The sequence below is a fragment of the Cucurbita pepo genome, chromosome 6, assembly GCF_057944985.1.
Source record: "Cucurbita pepo subsp. pepo isolate OVF chromosome 6, ASM5794498v1, whole genome shotgun sequence".
Lineage (NCBI taxonomy): Eukaryota > Viridiplantae > Streptophyta > Magnoliopsida > Cucurbitales > Cucurbitaceae > Cucurbita > Cucurbita pepo.
In genome coordinates, this window is record NC_141803.1 from 5,911,992 (window position 1) to 5,930,821 (window position 18,830).

The 18,830-nt window shown below is 35.4% G+C and overlaps 2 protein-coding genes and 8 non-coding genes across 11 annotated transcripts; 2 read left to right on the forward strand and 8 right to left on the reverse strand.

The window, feature by feature from the left end:
- Positions 1 to 328: 328 nt before the first annotated feature.
- On the reverse strand, positions 329 to 409 carry TRNAL-AAG (transfer RNA leucine (anticodon AAG)). The gene has a single exon. It is a non-coding gene; the product is annotated as a tRNA-Leu (tRNA).
- Positions 410 to 1,515: 1,106 nt separating this feature from the next.
- TRNAL-AAG (transfer RNA leucine (anticodon AAG)) lies at positions 1,516 to 1,596 on the reverse strand. The gene has a single exon. It is a non-coding gene; the product is annotated as a tRNA-Leu (tRNA).
- An 82-nt stretch (positions 1,597 to 1,678) lies between these two features.
- TRNAL-AAG (transfer RNA leucine (anticodon AAG)) lies at positions 1,679 to 1,759 on the reverse strand. The gene has a single exon. It is a non-coding gene; the product is annotated as a tRNA-Leu (tRNA).
- An 82-nt stretch (positions 1,760 to 1,841) lies between these two features.
- TRNAL-AAG (transfer RNA leucine (anticodon AAG)) lies at positions 1,842 to 1,922 on the reverse strand. The gene has a single exon. It is a non-coding gene; the product is annotated as a tRNA-Leu (tRNA).
- Positions 1,923 to 2,004: 82 nt separating this feature from the next.
- On the reverse strand, positions 2,005 to 2,085 carry TRNAL-AAG (transfer RNA leucine (anticodon AAG)). Its single transcript has one exon. It is a non-coding gene; the product is annotated as a tRNA-Leu (tRNA).
- A 222-nt stretch (positions 2,086 to 2,307) lies between these two features.
- Positions 2,308 to 2,388, reverse strand: TRNAL-AAG (transfer RNA leucine (anticodon AAG)). The gene has a single exon. It is a non-coding gene; the product is annotated as a tRNA-Leu (tRNA).
- A 5,020-nt stretch (positions 2,389 to 7,408) lies between these two features.
- Positions 7,409 to 7,489, reverse strand: TRNAL-AAG (transfer RNA leucine (anticodon AAG)). The gene has a single exon. It is a non-coding gene; the product is annotated as a tRNA-Leu (tRNA).
- An 81-nt stretch (positions 7,490 to 7,570) lies between these two features.
- On the reverse strand, positions 7,571 to 7,651 carry TRNAL-AAG (transfer RNA leucine (anticodon AAG)). The gene has a single exon. It is a non-coding gene; the product is annotated as a tRNA-Leu (tRNA).
- Positions 7,652 to 10,636: 2,985 nt separating this feature from the next.
- On the forward strand, positions 10,637 to 12,782 carry ADH1 (alcohol dehydrogenase 1). 2 transcript variants are annotated; one of them, XM_023679134.2, is made up of 9 exons: positions 10,637 to 10,778; positions 10,914 to 11,050; positions 11,122 to 11,168; positions 11,263 to 11,588; positions 11,677 to 11,759; positions 11,836 to 11,911; positions 11,981 to 12,138; positions 12,220 to 12,381; positions 12,467 to 12,782. In XM_023679134.2, exons 1-9 carry the CDS (start codon positions 10,742 to 10,744, stop codon positions 12,581 to 12,583), a joined length of 1,143 nt encoding a protein of 380 aa, XP_023534902.1. In that variant the 5' UTR covers positions 10,637 to 10,741; the 3' UTR covers positions 12,584 to 12,782. The 2 variants fall into 2 exon arrangements, with proteins under 2 accessions (XP_023534902.1, XP_086981071.1); XM_087124945.1 differs by having other exon boundaries at positions 11,836 to 12,138.
- A 1,747-nt stretch (positions 12,783 to 14,529) lies between these two features.
- LOC111796516 (Pentatricopeptide repeat (PPR) superfamily protein) lies at positions 14,530 to 17,679 on the forward strand. Its single transcript, XM_023679167.2, has one exon. It carries the CDS (start codon positions 14,594 to 14,596, stop codon positions 17,600 to 17,602), a length of 3,009 nt encoding a protein of 1,002 aa, XP_023534935.1. The 5' UTR covers positions 14,530 to 14,593; the 3' UTR covers positions 17,603 to 17,679.
- Positions 17,680 to 18,830: the final 1,151 nt, after the last annotated feature.

Below are 18,830 nucleotides of genomic sequence, written 5' to 3' on the forward strand. Positions count from 1 at the left end.
GGGATTTGAACCATGCCCTTTCAAACCAAAACTTCAGGCACCTTAGACCAACTCGGACATCTCAACTTTACTATTGGAAATTAATTCCTGCCATATTCGACTAAGCAAAAAAAAAAAAAAAAAAAAAACGAAAATTGATGTTGAGAGTAGGATTTGAACCCACACCCTTTCGGACCAAAACCTTAATTTGGCCCCTTAGACCAACTCGGCCATCTCAACTTTGTGATTATAAATTAATAAAAGGGATTATTTCTAACCGGTCAGCTCTTCCCGCAATTCTCAGCTATACCAAAAAAAAAAAAAAAAAAAAAAAAAAACCAAAAATGAATGTTGAGAGTGGGATTTGAACCCACGCCCTTTCGGACCAGAACCTTAATCTGGCGCCTTAGACCAACTCGGCCATCTCAACTTTATTGTTATAATTTTTAAATTTAAAAAACTAATCTTATTGCTATTTTTTATTGGCCTAAGATCAAAAAAACTAATCTTCTTCTCATTTACCTTTTGTGTTTTAAGGAAAAGGTGAAGGCAATATCTATATTTGAAAATTATAAATATATTAATGTTGATGGATATATTTTTAAATAATTAAATTACTTTGTCACTTTCTCGATAAACTCACTTAAATTATTGCAACATTTCTAATAGCCAACAATCAAATCTACAAATTTTACCAATTCGAACACAGCTTAGTGAATAAGACACAGATAACTATCCAAGATCAAAGGCCTATGTTTTAAAACAAGAAATATGTAATAAATTCGTCGCTCGTGGTTATAGGAAAATCTCTTTATAAACAACATTCTAGACTTGTAATCATCGTTAAAACTTGATGTTTTACGTTTTTTTATTGAAATTACAGTCAAACATGGATGTACGTACTGACATACATTGCAATTATTCTACTTTTTCTCTTAACCAATATTGCAACTCGAAGATTTGAGTCCTATCAATAATAGTATAGATTTTATTTTCACTACTTTTTATTTAAAATAAAAAGTAATACTGGGAATTATTATATAATAAATATAAATAGAAATAAATATTATATATATTATGAATGAATGTGTCCATTTAATTTAATGCGTAACAACTTCAACAATTGTATCTCACGTCACAATTTGCAAGTATTTGGCTATTCTTTCGGTTCATCTGAATGCAAAAATCACATCAATTTAATAAGTAATTATCTCTATCTAAACAGTTGTCTATGATATAAAAAACTTATTTTGTCATTCTTTTAATGAGAATCTCAACTCGAGCGGTTTCATTTTATTAGTAAATATTGAAAGTGAAAAATATAAATTTATTAAAATTAGATTATATTTGATAAAAAATTATGAAAAAAAATATTTTGAAATGTTTTTATTAGATATATTTTTTCATTAAAGAAAAAAAAAAGGCTTGTCATTTAGTAATTAAAATAGAAAAAGGATTTTTCTGAATACTTCCAAACGTTGACCGGTCAGCGCTTCCCGCCATATTCGGGTAAGAAAAGAAAATGAAACTGAAATATGTTGAGAGTTGGATTTGAACCCACGCCCTTTCGGACCAGAACCTTAATCTGGCGCCTTAGACCAACTCGGCCATCTCAACGTTGTTACTATGAATAATTATAAAACAAATCCTTTTTACTGGTCAGCGCTTCCCGCCATAACAAAAAAAACGGGAAATTAGATGTTGAGAGTGGGATTTGAACCCACGCCCTTTCGGACCAGAACCTTAATCTGGCGCCTTAGACCAACTCGGCCATCTCAACGTTGTTACTATGAATAATTATAAAACAAATCCTTTTTACTGGTCAGCGCTTCCCGCCATAACAAAAAAAACGGGAAATTAGATGTTGAGAGTGGGATTTGAACCCACGCCCTTTCGGACCAGAACCTTAATCTGGCGCCTTAGACCAACTCGGCCATCTCAACGTTGTTACTATGAATAATTATAAAACAAATCCTTTTTACTGGTCAGCGCTTCCCGCCATAACAAAAAAAACGGGAAATTAGATGTTGAGAGTGGGATTTGAACCCACGCCCTTTCGGACCAGAACCTTAATCTGGCGCCTTAGACCAACTCGGCCATCTCAACGTTGTTGCTATGAATAATTATAAAATAAATGGTTTTTACCAGTCAGCGCTTCCGGCCATAACAAAAAAAACGGGAAATTAGATGTTGAGAGTGGGATTTGAACCCACGCCCTTGCCTTAGACCAACTCGGCCATCTCAACGTTGTTGCTATGAATAATTATAAAACAAATGCTTTTTACCAGTCAGCGCTTCCCGCCATAACAAAAAAAACGGGAAATTAGATGTTGAGAGTGGGATTTGAACCCACGCCCTTTCGGACCAGAACCTTAATCTGGCGCATTAGACCAACTCGGCCATCTCAACTTATTGCTAAATTATAAGAATAATTAATTTAGTTTTATTAAATTAATGGCTATTTATTCAATCTACCAATATGTAACATTGGATACGGGAATTAATTTCCTCCCTTTATAATTTTAATATCAAACTTCCAAGACATTAGAGGTTTAATTTGAGTATACGTTAGAATAGAAAAATACTCGAGAAAGTGTCGAGAACCTAAAAAAATAAAATAGTAGAAAAAAATGTCGGTCAAACTTACCGAGGGTCATTTTGCCCCTAACGGATATGTTGTAGCACTTAGACCAATCACTTGCAAAAAAAAATAAAAAAATAAAAGTAAGAAAGAACGGAGCTAAGGTTCTGACGAAAAGAAAGAAAAACGATGATTCGTTCAACCTGGGGATTGGAACGAAATTGGCCTAGAAGTCTACACTGGATTAAGAAGCGAAGATTTGATCGTTCGATTTCGCCAAGAACCGTATGCATATATATACTCGATATATCTATCATGGTTAACATACATAACTTATTAATGTCTCATAAGCACATTGTGGACATGTTATGTATCATATAACATTCATATTATAACGTAATTCAACACATAACACACCATAACATCATAAAAATATGACGCGTATATGGACCACAAGGTATGTGTCATTCCTACGGGACGTAAGTCATCCATCCAATTCCATGTGCATCCAATAGTAAAACCACTTACGTGTTGGCCTAAGTCAAAGTCATTAAATTTTCTGAGTCCATGCTCGTTTGATCCTATTGATTAAGATCTGGTTTTAGAACTCGGTTTAAGAAATTAAATTGGAAAAGTAGAGAAAATGGGGTTGTGTAGGTGCGTGTATATATGTTTTGACTATAACAATATACACATTTAAAAAGAACTTTCGTCCTTGAAAGTACCTCAAGCTTGGAATAGCTCGAGATTCTTCTCCACCATTTCGTCCTCACGTTCCCATGCTGCCTTTTTTGACTTATGGTTTTGCCAAAGTACCTTGTCGAACCGTATATCCTAGTGGGGTCTTTATTTCTAGGGCTAAAATCTATACATGTCTTTTCTCATAACTCATACCCGTATCTAACTGCAAAGGTACAATCTATCACATGGGTATGGTCGATTATGTACTTACAAAGCATAGACATGTGAAACACGTTATGTATGTTAGGATCGATACTAGTTATTAGCTCTGATACCAGTTGTTAGGATCGCACAACAACGCACACGCTCGATCTAGATGAACACAAAGAATGGGATAGAGAAAATTGCAAGGAGAACTCTGGCTAAAAGGATTTTCTTTTTATTGATGACTTCAGGTATGTACAACAAGAGAGAGTACAGAGAATAGAAAGTACATTCTCAAAGCTCTACCGGACGGGATATATATATATAGTTCAATTTACTATATATAGCTTTACCAGATTTAACCATCTACTATATATAGTTATTTACTATATATAGCTTTACCGGATATAGCTTTACCAAATATAGCTTTACCAGATATAACCGTTGACCAAGCTATAAATAAGCATCAGGCTCCATAACCTAACAATTCTCCCACTTGGAGACTGATCTAGTCAACCAAGAATTTCATTCTCAAACGACCATGAGCATCTTCATGGTCTTCATGGCACCATATCAATTGAGGCTTTGCACAACCTCAATATTCCAACATCAACACATTTTGTCAACATGTTTGCTGGATTCTTCGCACCCTCTATCTTCTCCAAACACATCACCATCTTTCACTAACCTGCAAGTGAAATGGTATCGTCTTCTGTGTTTTCTCTTGAAATGATAGACCGGGTTCCTTCGCCAACTGTATGACACTCTGACTATCTCTGTAAAGAATATCTTCGTGCTACTTCTTGCCCATTCTTCCAAATAGTCAGTCATCCATATCGTCTTCTTTCCAGCTTCAACTATTGCCACGTACTTAGCCTCAGTACAACGCATTTTTGAAGCCTAGACGTCTCATCATCCATGGCTTGCTCCTACTTGGTTGTATCCTCCAACTGTAGGGCCTCATCAAAGGGTTGTGATTCCCTTTCATTAGCAATAGATAGTGTAATGAAGGTACATACATATCTGGTACTCTGATGGTACAGGATGATCTTCTCAACACTGGTTCAGGTGTCACTTGCTCCACTGATGATTCCTCCGCAACAACCTCAGGAGTTTGTTGAGTATCTGCTACAAGATCACTTGGTGATTTTCTCCGCAACTCAACCTCAACTCCCACTTGCTTTGTTGTCTTGGAACCTTGCTCCACATCTGGTTACTCAGCAGTAGTCTCAGGAGTTTCTTGAGTATCTGCTACAAAATCACTAGGTGAGTTTCCCTGCAACTCAAGTTCAACTCCCACTTGCTTCGTGGTCTTGGAACCTTGCTCCACATCTGGTTCCTCAATAGTAGTCTCAGGAGTTTCATGAGTATCTGCTACAACATCACTAAGTGAGTTTTCCTGCATCTCAACCTCAACTCCCACTTGCTTCGTCGAACCTTGCTCCACATATGGTTCCATTTCCCCCCCACTTTCTTCAATTCTCTGGCGGTCCTTGTGAAGCTAACTCGTTTCTGCTTGCTCATAACATAGTTCTCACAACGACCCACATCAACAGATTTCAGACCTTCTAAAACTCCTTTCGCAGCCAGCCTCTTCATTCCTTTCGAGCTCATAGGTTCAAGTCTATTGTGTCGTAGACTTGAATTTGAAGCACTCTCAGCAACAGCAGCTATGTTCATACACCCTGCAGTGGTGTATAGGGTTCCAGATTTTGAGCCACGTGCTACCACCGTAGCACCCTTCATAATCTTCCACGAACCCTTCCCTAACTTTGTTGCATAAACTGTGCTATCCAATTGATCAATAGAGATCAGGTTCCTTTTGAGAGCAGGAATATATCTGACATCCTTTAATGTCTACTGATTTCCTGCCGGAGTTTTTATGCATACATCTCCTTTTCCTTTAATCTCCAAATCTTTGTTGTCGGCAAGATACACCTTCTCGAAATTTCCAGACTTGAAATTTCGGAACAACTCTTTATTTGGAGACGAATGAAAAGATGCACCTGAATCCAAAATCCAGGATTCAATCGAACTGTCCGCGTTGATGATTAGAGCATTCCCAATGTCTTCTGCTGAATTTATAGAATCATCATCATCTCCAAATTTGTGATTCTGCTTCCTCTTTGGTCTTGTACAACCTGTCCGAAAGTGACCTTTTTCTTCACAATTCCAACACGTTACGTTCGGTCTATTTGGAGATTTTTCTCGGCTCTTTGATTTTGATCGCTCTTTGTTTGGGCCCTTCGGTTTACTTCTTCCATTTCGATCAACACTGAGAGCATTGCCTGATGAATCTCCAGTTTCTCGTTTGCGAATACTTTCGCTGAGAACTACATCTCGAATTTCACCAAACTTCAGTTTATCAGATCCTCGGGAACTGCTGATTGCGGCAACAACAGTATCCCATGACTCGGGTAAGGATGACATCAAAATCAACGCTTTAATTTCATCTTCGAAATTAATTTCCACCGCACTCAGTTGACTTATGATCATATTGAATTCATTTATATGATCAGCAACACGTCCACCTTCAGACATCTGTAGATTGAACAATCTACGCATCAAATACACCTTGTTCATAGCCGACGGTTTTTCGTACATATTCGACAGAGCCTTCATCAGATCTGACGTTGTCTTCTTCTTGATAATGTTGAACGTCACGTTTCTGGATAGCGTCAACCGGATCATCCCTAAGGCTTGTCTATCCTTGAGCTTCCACTGTTCCGTGGTCATGGTATCCGGCTTCACCCCCAACAGAGGTTCGTGAAGATCTTTCTGGTACAGATAATATTCAATCTGCATCTTCCAGAAACCGAAATTGGATCCATCGAACTTCTCAATTCCAATCTTTGAACTTTCCATCTTCACAGATCGTGGTGAATTTCGCCTAGCTCTGATACCAGTTGTTAGGATCGATACCAGTTGTTAGCTCTGATACCAGTTGTTAGGATCGCACAACAACGCACACGCTCGATCTAGATGAACACAAAGAATGAGATAGAGAAAATTGCAAGGAGAACTCTAGCTAAAAGAATTTTCTTTTTATTGATGACTTTAGGTATGTACAACAAGAGAGAGTACAGAGAATAGAAAGTACATTCTCAAAGCTCTCGACCGGATATATATATATATATAGTTCAATTTACTATATATAACTTTACCAGATTTAACCATCTACTATATATAGTTATTTACTATATATAGCTTTACTCGATTTAACCATCTACTATATATAGTTATTTAATATTAACAGCTCGTGTTCACCCACTTCGTCCCAATGCACTAGAGACTTGCATCGTTATCCATATAAAGCCTTGAACAATACCATGTCAATGATTGCTTGAAAACTACTACGGTAGGTGAATTCCATGAGGAACAACTTGTAGTCTCAACTAGCTGTTGGATGTGAAGTGTAAGTCCCAAATTGACACTGTTGATACTGGCACTCTATGTAGTCCAACAATATCCTTCATATCTAATTATATCTGATTGTCTACCGTATAGACATCCTCTCCTCACAAGAAGTGTACAGACTTGGTAAGTCTATCGCTCACCGAGTAATTTTAAAAATAAAATATCCTATTGTGATAATATATTTTAAACTTAAATCAATTAAATTAAAAATATGATAACTTTTAACTACCAAATCTACTTTCACAAGAGTTTTTTTTTTTTTTTTTTTTTTTTTTTTTTTTTTTTTTGATAAATAGAGATTTTTTATATTTAAGATTAAACAAAAAATTTATTATTTGAAAAACATATTTCAAAATGTTTTTATTATATTTTTCATTAAAAAAAAAGAAGAAAAAAAGACTTTTCATTTAGTATTTAAAATAGAAAATTGATTTTTGCGAATAATTCCAAACGGTCACAGTCTGTGGAGGATGTGGCTTTTGACCGGTCAGCGGTTCCCGCCATATTCGGCCAAGCAAAAGAAAAAATAAAAGAAAATATAACGATTGTTGAGAGTGGGATTTGAACCCACGCCCTTTCGGACCAGAACCTTAATCTGGCGCCTTAGACCAACTCGGCCATCTCAACTTTGATACTGTCAATTCTCAACATAATTTTCTTCCCCTAATAATTCCCACCATATTCGGCTAAGCAAAAAAATTAAAAGGTTGTTGAGAGTGGGATTTGAACCCACGCCCTTTCGGACCAGAACCTTAATCTGGCGCCTTAGACCAACTCGGCCATCTCAACTTGTTTATAGCATAAGATTAAAATATCAATGTTGAATATTTATATTTTAATTTTATAAATATATTAATTTCGATGTATATTTTTGTAAATAACTAAATTATTTTGACTTCTCCGATAAGCTCGATCAAATTATTGAGAAACAAAATTTATAAATTTGACCAATTCAAACATAGTTCCGTGCATAAGGCACACATAATCATGGTCGAATCTCGTTAATAAATTAGTCAGCCTTGCCTATAAGCGAATCTCGTTATAAACAACAATTTAGACACGTAACCATCGTTAAATCGTGATGTTATACTGAATCGATGTGTAATCATATTCGCTTAAATAGTTGAATCTCACTAGCATACACGACAAATATTCAACTTTTCTCTCGACCAATACTGCAATTCAAAGATTCGAGTCCTATCGACAAAGATCAAGAGAATAAAAATTTGCGAAATGAAATCTATAGATTTGACCAATTTGAACATAGTTCAATGAATAAGATATGAATAATATCTTAAATCAAAGGTGGATGACGAGTGACGTCGAGAACCACCGAATATAAGAATCATTATTACTAAACACATCATTTGTCTACTTTATCATTAATTGTTTTTTTTTTTCCTCCCATGATAAGACCCACAACCTTTATATTATTATTATTTACAATTTTACTCTAAAATATTTATACTATTAATAAATTTTATTCTATTTTAAAAAAATTATATATATATATATATATTATTTTAATATTAAATTTTATTTATACATGGTTTATTATTTAATTTATTAAAACATAAGATTTTCTTCGAATAAAAACTATATAAATTTTTAAGTTGATATAATTTTGTTACGATATACGAAAATTTACATTTAATTGTTACTACCTAATATCGATTATATGGTTAAAATAAATAAATAGGGTATTATTTATCATTTATTTGTTTTAATTAGTTATTATTTATCAAAATAAAATTAATTGTTAAAATAAATATTATTACGAAATAAAAATAGTAATACACTTTCTTAAATTTAAAATTTAGTATTAAATATTATTATTTTAATTCAAAATTATATTAAGATGCTATTTATTTTATGCATTTTAAATTAGCAAGAAATATTAAAATATTATTCTAGTAATTATTATACTTTTGATAATACAAACAAACAACATCAATATATTTTTATTTCTAATTTCACTTAATTTCTCGTTTCAACATTTAATTAAAGGAATAATATTCATATTTCCATTGAATTTATTATATATTAATTTTTTTGGCTTATTTATAATTTTATCCCTCAAATTTTTATTTCTTTTAAATTTTTTTTGGATCTATTAAATGTTTAATTCAATTTTATTATAAAAAAAAACTCGTATTTATTACGATAATAGTAGAGGTGTTTGTGGGTTGAATTCAGTCAAATTAAAACATTTTTTAAATACAACACAGTCCGTTGGTTCAGGTTGTTTCTTCAAACCTTTAGATGTGTTTATCGAACCTAAGGATTTTGACCATATTATCTTTGTACTCGACTCTTCCATATGGACGTTTTTTTTTTTCAACTAGCTATTAATTTAAAACCTTAAATTTTCCTGGCAAGTGGCTATATATATATATATATATATATATATATAAAATTATATCAAATGAAATTTATTGTCCAAAACCATTGGGTTGAAAATGATGTGTAATTCCAAAATATATAGCTTTCAAAAGGTCTCCAATTTCTTTGTTCCTTCCTCAATTGTCCCCTTTCGAATGGACCTTCTATCCTTATGTCAACTATCTACGTCAAATTCACGTTCACGTGATTTAAAAGACACGATTTGTAACGACCCAAATCCACCGCTAGAGGGATATTGTCTTTTTTAGGCTTTCCCTTTCGGGCTTTCCGCTTTAAAACGCGTCTACTAGGTGAAGGTTTCCACACTCTTATAAATGATGGTTTGTTCTCCTCGCAACCAATGTGGGACATCACACAATTACTCATTTCGAACATGATTTTTTCAGCACTTTTGAAAATTTAAGCCTATTTTTCGAACAAAATATTTGTTGGATAATGAAAGTCCCACATCGGCTGATTTAGAGAATGATCATGGGTTTATAATCAAAGAATACTCTCTCCATTAGTATGAGGCATTTTGGGAAAATCCAAAGTAAAGCCATAAGAATTGTGGAGAGTCTCATCTAACAATATTAACGGGTAAAATTGTTTTTAAATTTTATTGGAACCGTTGAAAGTAGAAAGTATCTGTCTACACGTCACGTGTCTATCTACACATCATACATTATCTCTAAGCTGTTTTTTTTAATATATATATATATATATATATTAATTTTACTTTTATTAATAACGGTATTTTAATTATTTTTATCAATTTAATCTAAAAATATAATAATTAAAATCAAATTATTACCTTAGCATTAAAAATCCTAATATTTATATAAAAAAAATTAAAAAATTTATTACCATCGTTATATAGATAGAAAGTATTTATCTACACGTCATACATCATCTCTAAGCTATTTTTAAAAATATAAAAAAAAATATTAATTTTACTTTTATTAGTAACGGTATTTTAAAAAATTAAAAAAAAATTAAGATGTTTTTAACGTTTTAAATTTTTTTTAAATATCAATAAAACTTTTAAAATATCATGAATATTTTTTATTTTAATATATTAATCATTTACATTTAAGATAAGAAATTATTTTTATTAATTTAATTTAAAAATTATAATAACGAAAATTAAATTAGTAATTTATAATTTTAAATTAAAAACATAATTATTTTGGTAATTAAAATTAAATAGTGGCGAGGCGGGCAAGTTGGGTTTTAGTTTATGGATAATGGTCGCCTTTGCCCACGTGGCACACCTAAGAACCTGAGGCGCACCCAGAAAACCAGGAAATAGTATTACCGGAAATGGTATTACCGCCGAAAACCACGGTTTATATTTTTCGAAAATCCAAAACCAAAATAATTAATCACTATAAATACTCTCCCTTAGTTCTTCATTTCTCATCACCATTCGCATCAAATCCTTTTCAGTTCATCAAAGCTTTCTTTCTACAGATCTCTCTTCTACTATAATCAACTATGTCTAGCACTGCCGGTCAGGTCATCAAATGCAAAGGTAATTGTAACATTTCATTTCGGTATTCGTGAAATTTGGTACGGATATTGGGATTCGATCAATATAGTCTAAGTTTAGGGATTCGTGTTTGTGTTTGGAGTTGATTTGGATGTTTGGATCTTTGTTTTGTTGTAGCTGCTGTGGCTTGGGAGGCTGGAAAGCCACTAGTGATTGAGGAAGTGGAAGTGGCGCCGCCGCAAGCTAATGAAGTTAGAGTGAAGATCCTTTTCACAGCTCTTTGTCACACCGATGTTTATTTCTGGGAAGCGAAGGTAAATTTGTAATCAATGATGAAGGAATGTATCACATCGGTTAGGTTTTTGATTTTGTTTGCGTTTTGTAGGGCCAAACTCCTTTGTTTCCTCGCATTTTTGGACATGAAGCTGGAGGGTAAGTAGTGGATTGATTGTTCTGATTTTGATTCTGATTCTGAATCATTTTGTTTGTGATATTGATTTTTTGGTTTTTGGATCTGTTTGATTAGTGTTGTTGAGAGTGTTGGAGAAGGCGTGAAAGATCTTCAACCAGGAGATCATGTTCTTCCTGTTTTCACTGGTGAATGTGGCGATTGTCGTCATTGTAAATCAGAAGAGAGCAATATGTGCGATCTTCTTCGAATCAATACTGATCGTGGTGTTATGATCAGTGATGGCAAGACCAGATTCTCCAAAAATGGACAACCAATTCATCATTTCGTTGGAACCTCCACTTTTAGTGAATACACTGTTATTCATTTTGGCTGTTTGGCTAAGATCAATCCTGCTGCTCCTCTCGACAAAGTCTGCGTTCTTAGCTGCGGAATTTCCACAGGTTTTGAGCATTTCTTTGTATAATGTTTGGTAGATTCTTGTTTTCATTAGCTGATATTGAATGAATTTGTTTGTGATTGTGAATGAAGGCTTTGGTGCCACTGTGAATGTTGCAAAGCCTAAAAAGGGTCAATCTGTTGCTATCTTTGGCCTTGGAGCTGTTGGGCTTGCTGTAAGTTCATATCTGTTCTTCACTCGCAGATTCTCGTTTCTATTATCCCCATAATGACACTGTTTTTCAATCTTAGGCTGCTGAAGGGGCAAGAGTTTCCGGGGCATCTAAGATCATTGGTGTTGATTTGAACCCGGCTCGATTCGAAGAAGGTGCAGTCAAATTACTTGTTTTGGATGAATTATCATGTACCATAGTATTGATTTGTTTGATCTTTGCAGCAAAGAAATTTGGTTGCAATGAATTTGTTAACCCAAAGGATCACAGCAAGCCAGTTCAAGAGGTGATAGCCGAGATGACGAACGGAGGAGTTGACCGAAGCGTCGAATGCACCGGAAGCATCCAAGCAATGATCTCGGCATTCGAATGCGTTCACGATGTAATTAAGCATCAATTTGAAATGACATTCTAAGTGCTTCTAAACGACGAACACTCATTATTGATTTTGTTTTGAAAACAGGGGTGGGGTGTTGCAGTACTAGTGGGAGTCCCAAACAAAGACGACGCATTCAAAACTCATCCTATGAATTTCCTCAACGAAAGAACTCTAAAGGGTACGTTCTTCGGTAACTACAAGCCTCGATCCGACATTCCCGGGGTCGTCGAGAAGTACATGAAAAAGGTAATGAAAAATCCTCAAAATGTTCAAACCCCATTGAAGGAATTTGATTTCTGAGGCCTTTTTCTTATTGTTTGTTCTTGATTAGGAGATGGAATTGGAGAAATTCATAACTCATTCAGTGCCGTTCTCTGAGATCAACAAGGCGTTTGATTACATGCTGAAAGGGGAGTCCATTCGATGCATCATTCGCATGGGAGACTGATTTAACAAATTCTGGGGTTAGTTTTACATTTTGGAATAAAGATTATGACTCAAACTGGAGGATTTCTCTCCGTTTCCTTTTTGTTTTCGTTGTTGTTTTATGTTTCTGGGTGTTCTTCGTGTTCATCGAGTTCATCCAGGGATTGCATCGATGTTATTAATATAAATAAATAAATAGAAAGTTCATTTTTGATTTTTCATATCGTTTCTGTACCTTTCTTTTTATATTTATAGTATATATATATAGTAATAATAATAATACTAAATTACATGGACCACTCTTTTTTAAATCAAATCCTTGCAATTAAATAAATAATAATAGGAACAACTGAGTCCATTTAATGAATTTGTTAATGAATTTGGTATCTGTTCCTCGTTCCGTAATTGTGAACCAAACAAACACCTATTGAAATGAGTCCTACTAAGACGTACGCTGAGGTATTGATGGTAATTCTCAAATATCGCAGAATAGAATTTGATACGATGAGATAGAATGACACCCTTCGTTCAATTCATTGGATCCTTTTCTTCGTTCGAGAATCTCCTCCCCTCTTCAATAGAAACAGATAGACTAGAAACATCTCTTATCTCAATGACACCACAGGGATATTAAATGAAAGGAATTGGCACGAAAAGTTTTACACTATCACCCCAAAAAACCAAGCTAACAGTCGACTTCTACTACTAAGCTATTGAGGAACAACGACCCTTAGGTATTGATAGAGAGAGTTGTCTCGTATCCATAGGTGTTCTTTACCTACCCGCCAAACCTTAGGTACTCTCTATCTACCCGCCAAACCCCTTTATGAAATTCAAAAAAATATATATTACAAATATATTTAAATTTTTAATTTTTAAAAAATTCAACGGAACTCAATTTGTATTGTAGAAAAGGAAACTAACTAATACAATTTGTGTTCGGGGAAGCTTATTAGGTATTATAATTATTGAGGGATAACGCCAATCTGTGGTTTCTATTTTTTAAATAATTATTTATTTTTATTATTTAAAAATAAAAAGTAATTGTATTTCTAAAATTTGTGACGTAGGCGGACCCCACACGGAATTGGTACTAATTTTATGTTTCTCTCTCCTCACCTTTTTAATAAATTAATATTAATTTATGTTTATTTTAATCCATTTTTTCTAAAAAATAGTAACAAGTGGATAAGTCATAAACTATTATTTTTTAGTTACATTTTTTAAAAAATAATAACTGCTCTAAAGATGTAATAAAATTTTAGTTTAATAAAATCATTAAATTCAAAATTCTTATTTAGTAGATACATAAATTTAAAATTAAAAAAATATATATATTAAACCCAAAATTAAAATTTTTAAAAGAATTACTAACTCCATTGGTATGAGGCCTAAAGCAAAGCTATGAGAGCTTATGTTCAAAGTGGACAATATCATATCATTGTGGAGAGTCGTGTTCGATGGTATCAGAGCCATGCCCTAAACTTAGGGCTTCTAAAGGAAAGGAGCCAAGCCCCCGTCTAACATGGTATCAGAGCCATGCCCTAAACTTAGGGCTTCTAAAGGAAAGGAGCCAAGCCCCTCCTCGAAGGCAGTAAAAAATGAGTAAGACTCCAAAGGGGTCGAGCCTCGATTAAGGGGAGGTGCACTTTGTTCGAGGAGAGGTGTTGGATGATGGAAGTCCCACATTGACTAATTTAGGGGAATGATCATGGGTTTATAAGTGAGGAATACTAACTCCATTGGTATGAGGCTTTAATTTTGCTCGCGGTAATTGTGACCTCTCGAGAGAATCGATGACTGCATAAGATGCACTTGCTAGTATTAGAACATCTAAGAATTCTTCTCAAATATCGCATAACAGGGAATGGAACGGGTTACCTACAAAAAAATGTTTAAAAAATATGCTTATAATTAAATAAAATAAAATGTGAAATTAAATAATTTCACAATTTAAAATGTGAAATATCTCCTTTTTATAACCTAGAGAAAGAGGAGCGGACTTATTGAGTCCAAGTCATGTGGAAGCCGTATGAAGTCGATGCGTCTCAACTCCTTCACATGTTCTTCCCGGCTTCCATCCTTCTTAAATCCACCCCATGTTGCCAGAATCGCCTCCTATTCCACTCCAGATTACATTTCGAACCAAGTTTTAACCGAAGATCACAATCCCCATTCAGAACTTCTGCAACTTTGCTTGCATCACTGCAGGCGAATCAAAGCCCACAACCTGTTCGATGAAAAGCCTGAACCAGTTCTTCGAGCATTGAGAACATCGAAGGTCATTCATTCGAAGAGTTTGAAGATTGGAGTTGGGCTCAATGGGTTACTGGGCAATGCAATTGTTGACCTCTATGTCAAATGCGGCAATGTGGATTATGCTCAGAAGCTATTTTCCCGGCTGGAGAAGAAGGATGTATTTTCCTGGAATTCAGTGCTTTCTATGTACTCTAAGCATGGGTTATTTGCAACTGTTGTTGAATCTTTTGTGTCTATGTGGAATGATGGGGTTCGGCCTAATGAGTTCACGTTTGCGATGGTATTATCTGCTTGTTCTAGGTTGCTGGATGTTAACTATGGTAGACAAGTGCATTGTAGTGTTCTTAAGATGGGGCTTGGGTTTAGTTCTTTTTGTCAAGGTGGGCTAATTGATATGTATGCCAAATGCCATGATTTAAGAGATGCTCGGTTGGTGTTTGATGGGGCACTTAATATGGATACTGTTTCATGGACAGCCTTGATTGCTGGGTATGTCCAAGATGGTTTACCTGAGGAGGCAGTCAAGGTGTTTGATAGAATGCAGACAGTTGGACTTGTACCTGATCAGATAGCGCTTGTAACTGTTATAAATGCTTATGTTGCTTTAGATAGGCTTGGTGATGCTCGTAAGTTGTTTGCCCAGTTGCCCAATCCTAATATTGTAGCTTGGAATGTGATGATTTCAGGGCATGCAAAGAGAGGATTTGCATTGGAAGCTATTTCGTTTTTTCTTGAATTGAAGAGAACTGGCCTAAAAGCCACTAGATCTACTATAGGAAGTGTTTTGAGTGCAATTGCTAGTTTATCGATGCTGAATTATGGCTTAATGGTTCATGCTCAGGTGATTAAGGAAGGGTTAAATGATAATGTGTATGTAGGAAGTGCATTGGTGAATATGTATGCCAAATGTGAAAAAATGGATGCTGCGAATGAAGTGTTCAATTCTTTAGAAGAGAGAAATATTGTCTTGTGGAATGCTATGCTTGCAGGTTTTGCGCAGAACGGGCTACCCCATGAAGTGATGGATTTGTTCTCATATATGAAACGGTATGGACCTCAGCCTGATGAGTTTACCTTCACTAGTATTTTCAGTGCATGTGCCTCCTTGCAGTATCTCGATTTCGGTCGTCAACTTCATAATGTTATGATCAAGAACAAGTTTATATCTAATCTGTTTGTTGCAAATGCGTTGGTAGACATGTATGCTAAATCTGGGGCTTTAAAGGACGCAAGAAAACAGTTTGAGTTGATGAAAATTCATGACAATGTTTCATGGAATGCAATAATTGTAGGATATGTTCAGGAAGAGTATAATGATGAAGCTTTCATCATGTTTCGAAGAATGGTTTCCAATGGGGCTCTTCCAGATGAGGTGTCTTTAGCTAGTATAGTGAGTGCTTGTGCTAATGTTCATGAGTTGAAACCAGGGCAACAATGTCACTGTCTCTTAGTTAAAGTTGGTTTAGATACAAGCATTTGTGCTGGAAGTTCCCTCATTGACATGTATGTCAAGTGCGGGGTTCTTTCGGCAGCTCGGGATGTCTTTTATTCTATGCCTTCTCGAAGTGTCGTCTCAGTAAACGCTCTGATTGCTGGCTACACTATGAACCATTTAGAGGAAGCTATTTATCTATTTCATGAGATGCAGATGGTTGGACTTAAACCTACGGAGGTCACATTTGCAGGGCTTTTAGATGGATGTGATGGAGCATCTTTGCTGAAACTAGGAAGGCAAGTTCACTGTGAAGTTATTAAGTGGGGTTTTCTATTAGGTAGGGAAATGGTGTGTGTGTCTCTCTTGTGCATGTATATGAACTCCCAAAGACTCTCCGACTCGGAAACACTCTTCTCTGAGTTGCAGTATCCAAAAAGTTTAGTTTTATGGACTGCTTTCATTTCAGGATGTGCACAAAACAATCACTATGAGAAGGCTTTGCTATTCTATCAACATATGCGATCCGAGAATATCTTACCGGACCAAGCAACGTTTGCGAGTGTTCTTCGAGCATGCTCTGGATTGTCTTCTCTACAAAACGGCCAAGAGATTCATTCCCTTATCTTCCATACGGGTTTTAACATGGATGAAATCACCTGTAGTTCTCTTATCGATATGTATGCAAAATGTGGTGATGTTGAAAGCTCTGTTAAAGTTTTTCATGAAATGCGTTGTAGAAACAGTGTCGTTTCTTGGAACTCCATGATAGTTGGACTTGCAAAGAATGGCTATTCAGAAGAAGCACTTGAAATTTTCAGGGAGATGGAGCAACAATCTATCATGCCTGATGATGTTACGTTCCTTGGTGTTCTTTCTGCCTGTAGCCATGCTGGAAGAGTGTCCGAAGGCCGAAAGATCTTCGACGTGATGGTTAGCCATTACAGGTTACAGCCAAGAGTTGATCATTTGGGATGTATGGTAGACATTCTTGGGAGATGGGGTTTCCTTAATGAAGCAGAGGATTTCATCAACAGACTCGGATGCAAAGCAGATCCGATGCTCTGGTCGACTTTGCTCGGAGCTTGCAGAAAGCATGGAGATGAAGTTAGGGGGAGGCGTGCGGCTGAGAAACTTATGGAACTGAAACCACAAAGTTCTTCACCCTATGTGCTGCTCTCTAGCATATACGCTGCATCAGAGAATTGGAAACAAGCTGACTCTTTAAGGAGGGAAATGAAATCGAAGGGAGTGAAAAAGTTGCCCGGATATAGCTGGATAGAGCCAGGAAGAAGCGTACGAGGCAGCTCGTATACGATTCAGGAGCCAAACTCGAACACAAGGACTTAGGTGTCATCCATACTAATGACTTATCAACTGAAGAAGGTGTGCAATTGGTAATGGAGAACCAAAGGAACTAAGCTGCCTATCAGTCACTCTTTTAAGGTAACAATCTTTTCAATGTCATCTTCTTTGATACTTGAATGATATGCAGATTTTCTTCTTGATCTAAAGAATAAGTCTCTAATTAATTCCTTATTTATGAGTCTGTAAATAGTAAATGCTTAGAAAAAATGGATTTAGATTCATGTAGGGGTGATCTTATTATCTATAAATAATCATTTGTTTACAACAATGACGGATAAAAATGCTTCTGTAGACTGTTGATTTGTAGTGGAAAATTAAAGTTTCAGTGATACGATCTATGAGTGTATATTTGGATGGTAAATTTTCTTTTTATTAACAAAAATAGTTTTATATTTAGATTTTCTTTTTGAATTTTTGAGGTTGAATTTTTTTTTTTTTTTTTTGGATGACCCAAATAACCCGTACAAGATTCACATCCCAATGAGGGTTGGGTTGGATTCTAAACTCTATTTTTGAATGGGTCGAGTTGATTTGACTAAAAAAAATCTCCGACCCATGAACTGCACCAAAATCTTCAATTGTCTAAAGATTTAACTGAACCTGTTTGTGGTTTGGATTGGGTAGCCCTAGTTGATCTAGTCATAGATTAGGTAGCCCTAGTTGATCAAGTCATGGATTGGGTAGCCCTAGTTATTAAGTCATCTACTAGACTTTTGCAAGTGAAAAAATTGCATTTTCTTTCTTCTTTTCAACTTAACTTTCATAAACCCTTTGCAACTTAACTTTCATAAACCCTAAACCTTAAACCCTAACCCTAAACCTTAAACCCTAACGGCCCAAATCCACCGCTACCAAATATTATCCTCTTTGGGCTTTCCCTTTCAGAGTTTCCCTCAAAGTTTTTAGAACGCGTCTACTAGGAGAAGTTTTCACACCCTTATAAAAAATATTTCGTTCTTCTCCCCAATCGATAGAGATCTTACAATCCTACCCCCCTTTGAGGCCGGCGTCCTCACTGACACTTGTTCCCTTCTTCGATCGCTGTGGGAGCCCCCAATCCACTCCCCTTCGATCCCCAACGTCCTTGTTGGCATACTGTCTTGTGTCCACCCCCTTTGGGGCTCAACCTCCTTGCTAGCACATCGCTCGATGTTTGGCTCTGATACCATTTGTAATAATCCAAACCCTCCACTAGCAAATATTGTTCTCC

What these genes read in the sequence shown, in the direction of transcription:
- ADH1 (XM_087124945.1), top strand. Translation starts at nt 10,742, where the DNA reads ATGTCTAGCACTGCCGGTCAGGTCATCAAATGCAAAG. An exon ending in TAGCTGCGGAATTTCCACAG is followed by an intron (nt 11,589 to 11,676) that starts GTTTTGAGCATT and finishes TTGTGAATGAAG; the next exon opens with GCTTTGGTGCCACTGTGAAT. An exon ending in TTGGAGCTGTTGGGCTTGCT is followed by an intron (nt 11,760 to 11,835) that starts GTAAGTTCATAT and finishes TTTCAATCTTAG; the next exon opens with GCTGCTGAAGGGGCAAGAGT.
- LOC111796516 (XM_023679167.2), top strand. Translation starts at nt 14,594, where the DNA reads ATGAAGTCGATGCGTCTCAACTCCTTCACATGTTCTTCCCGGCTTCCA.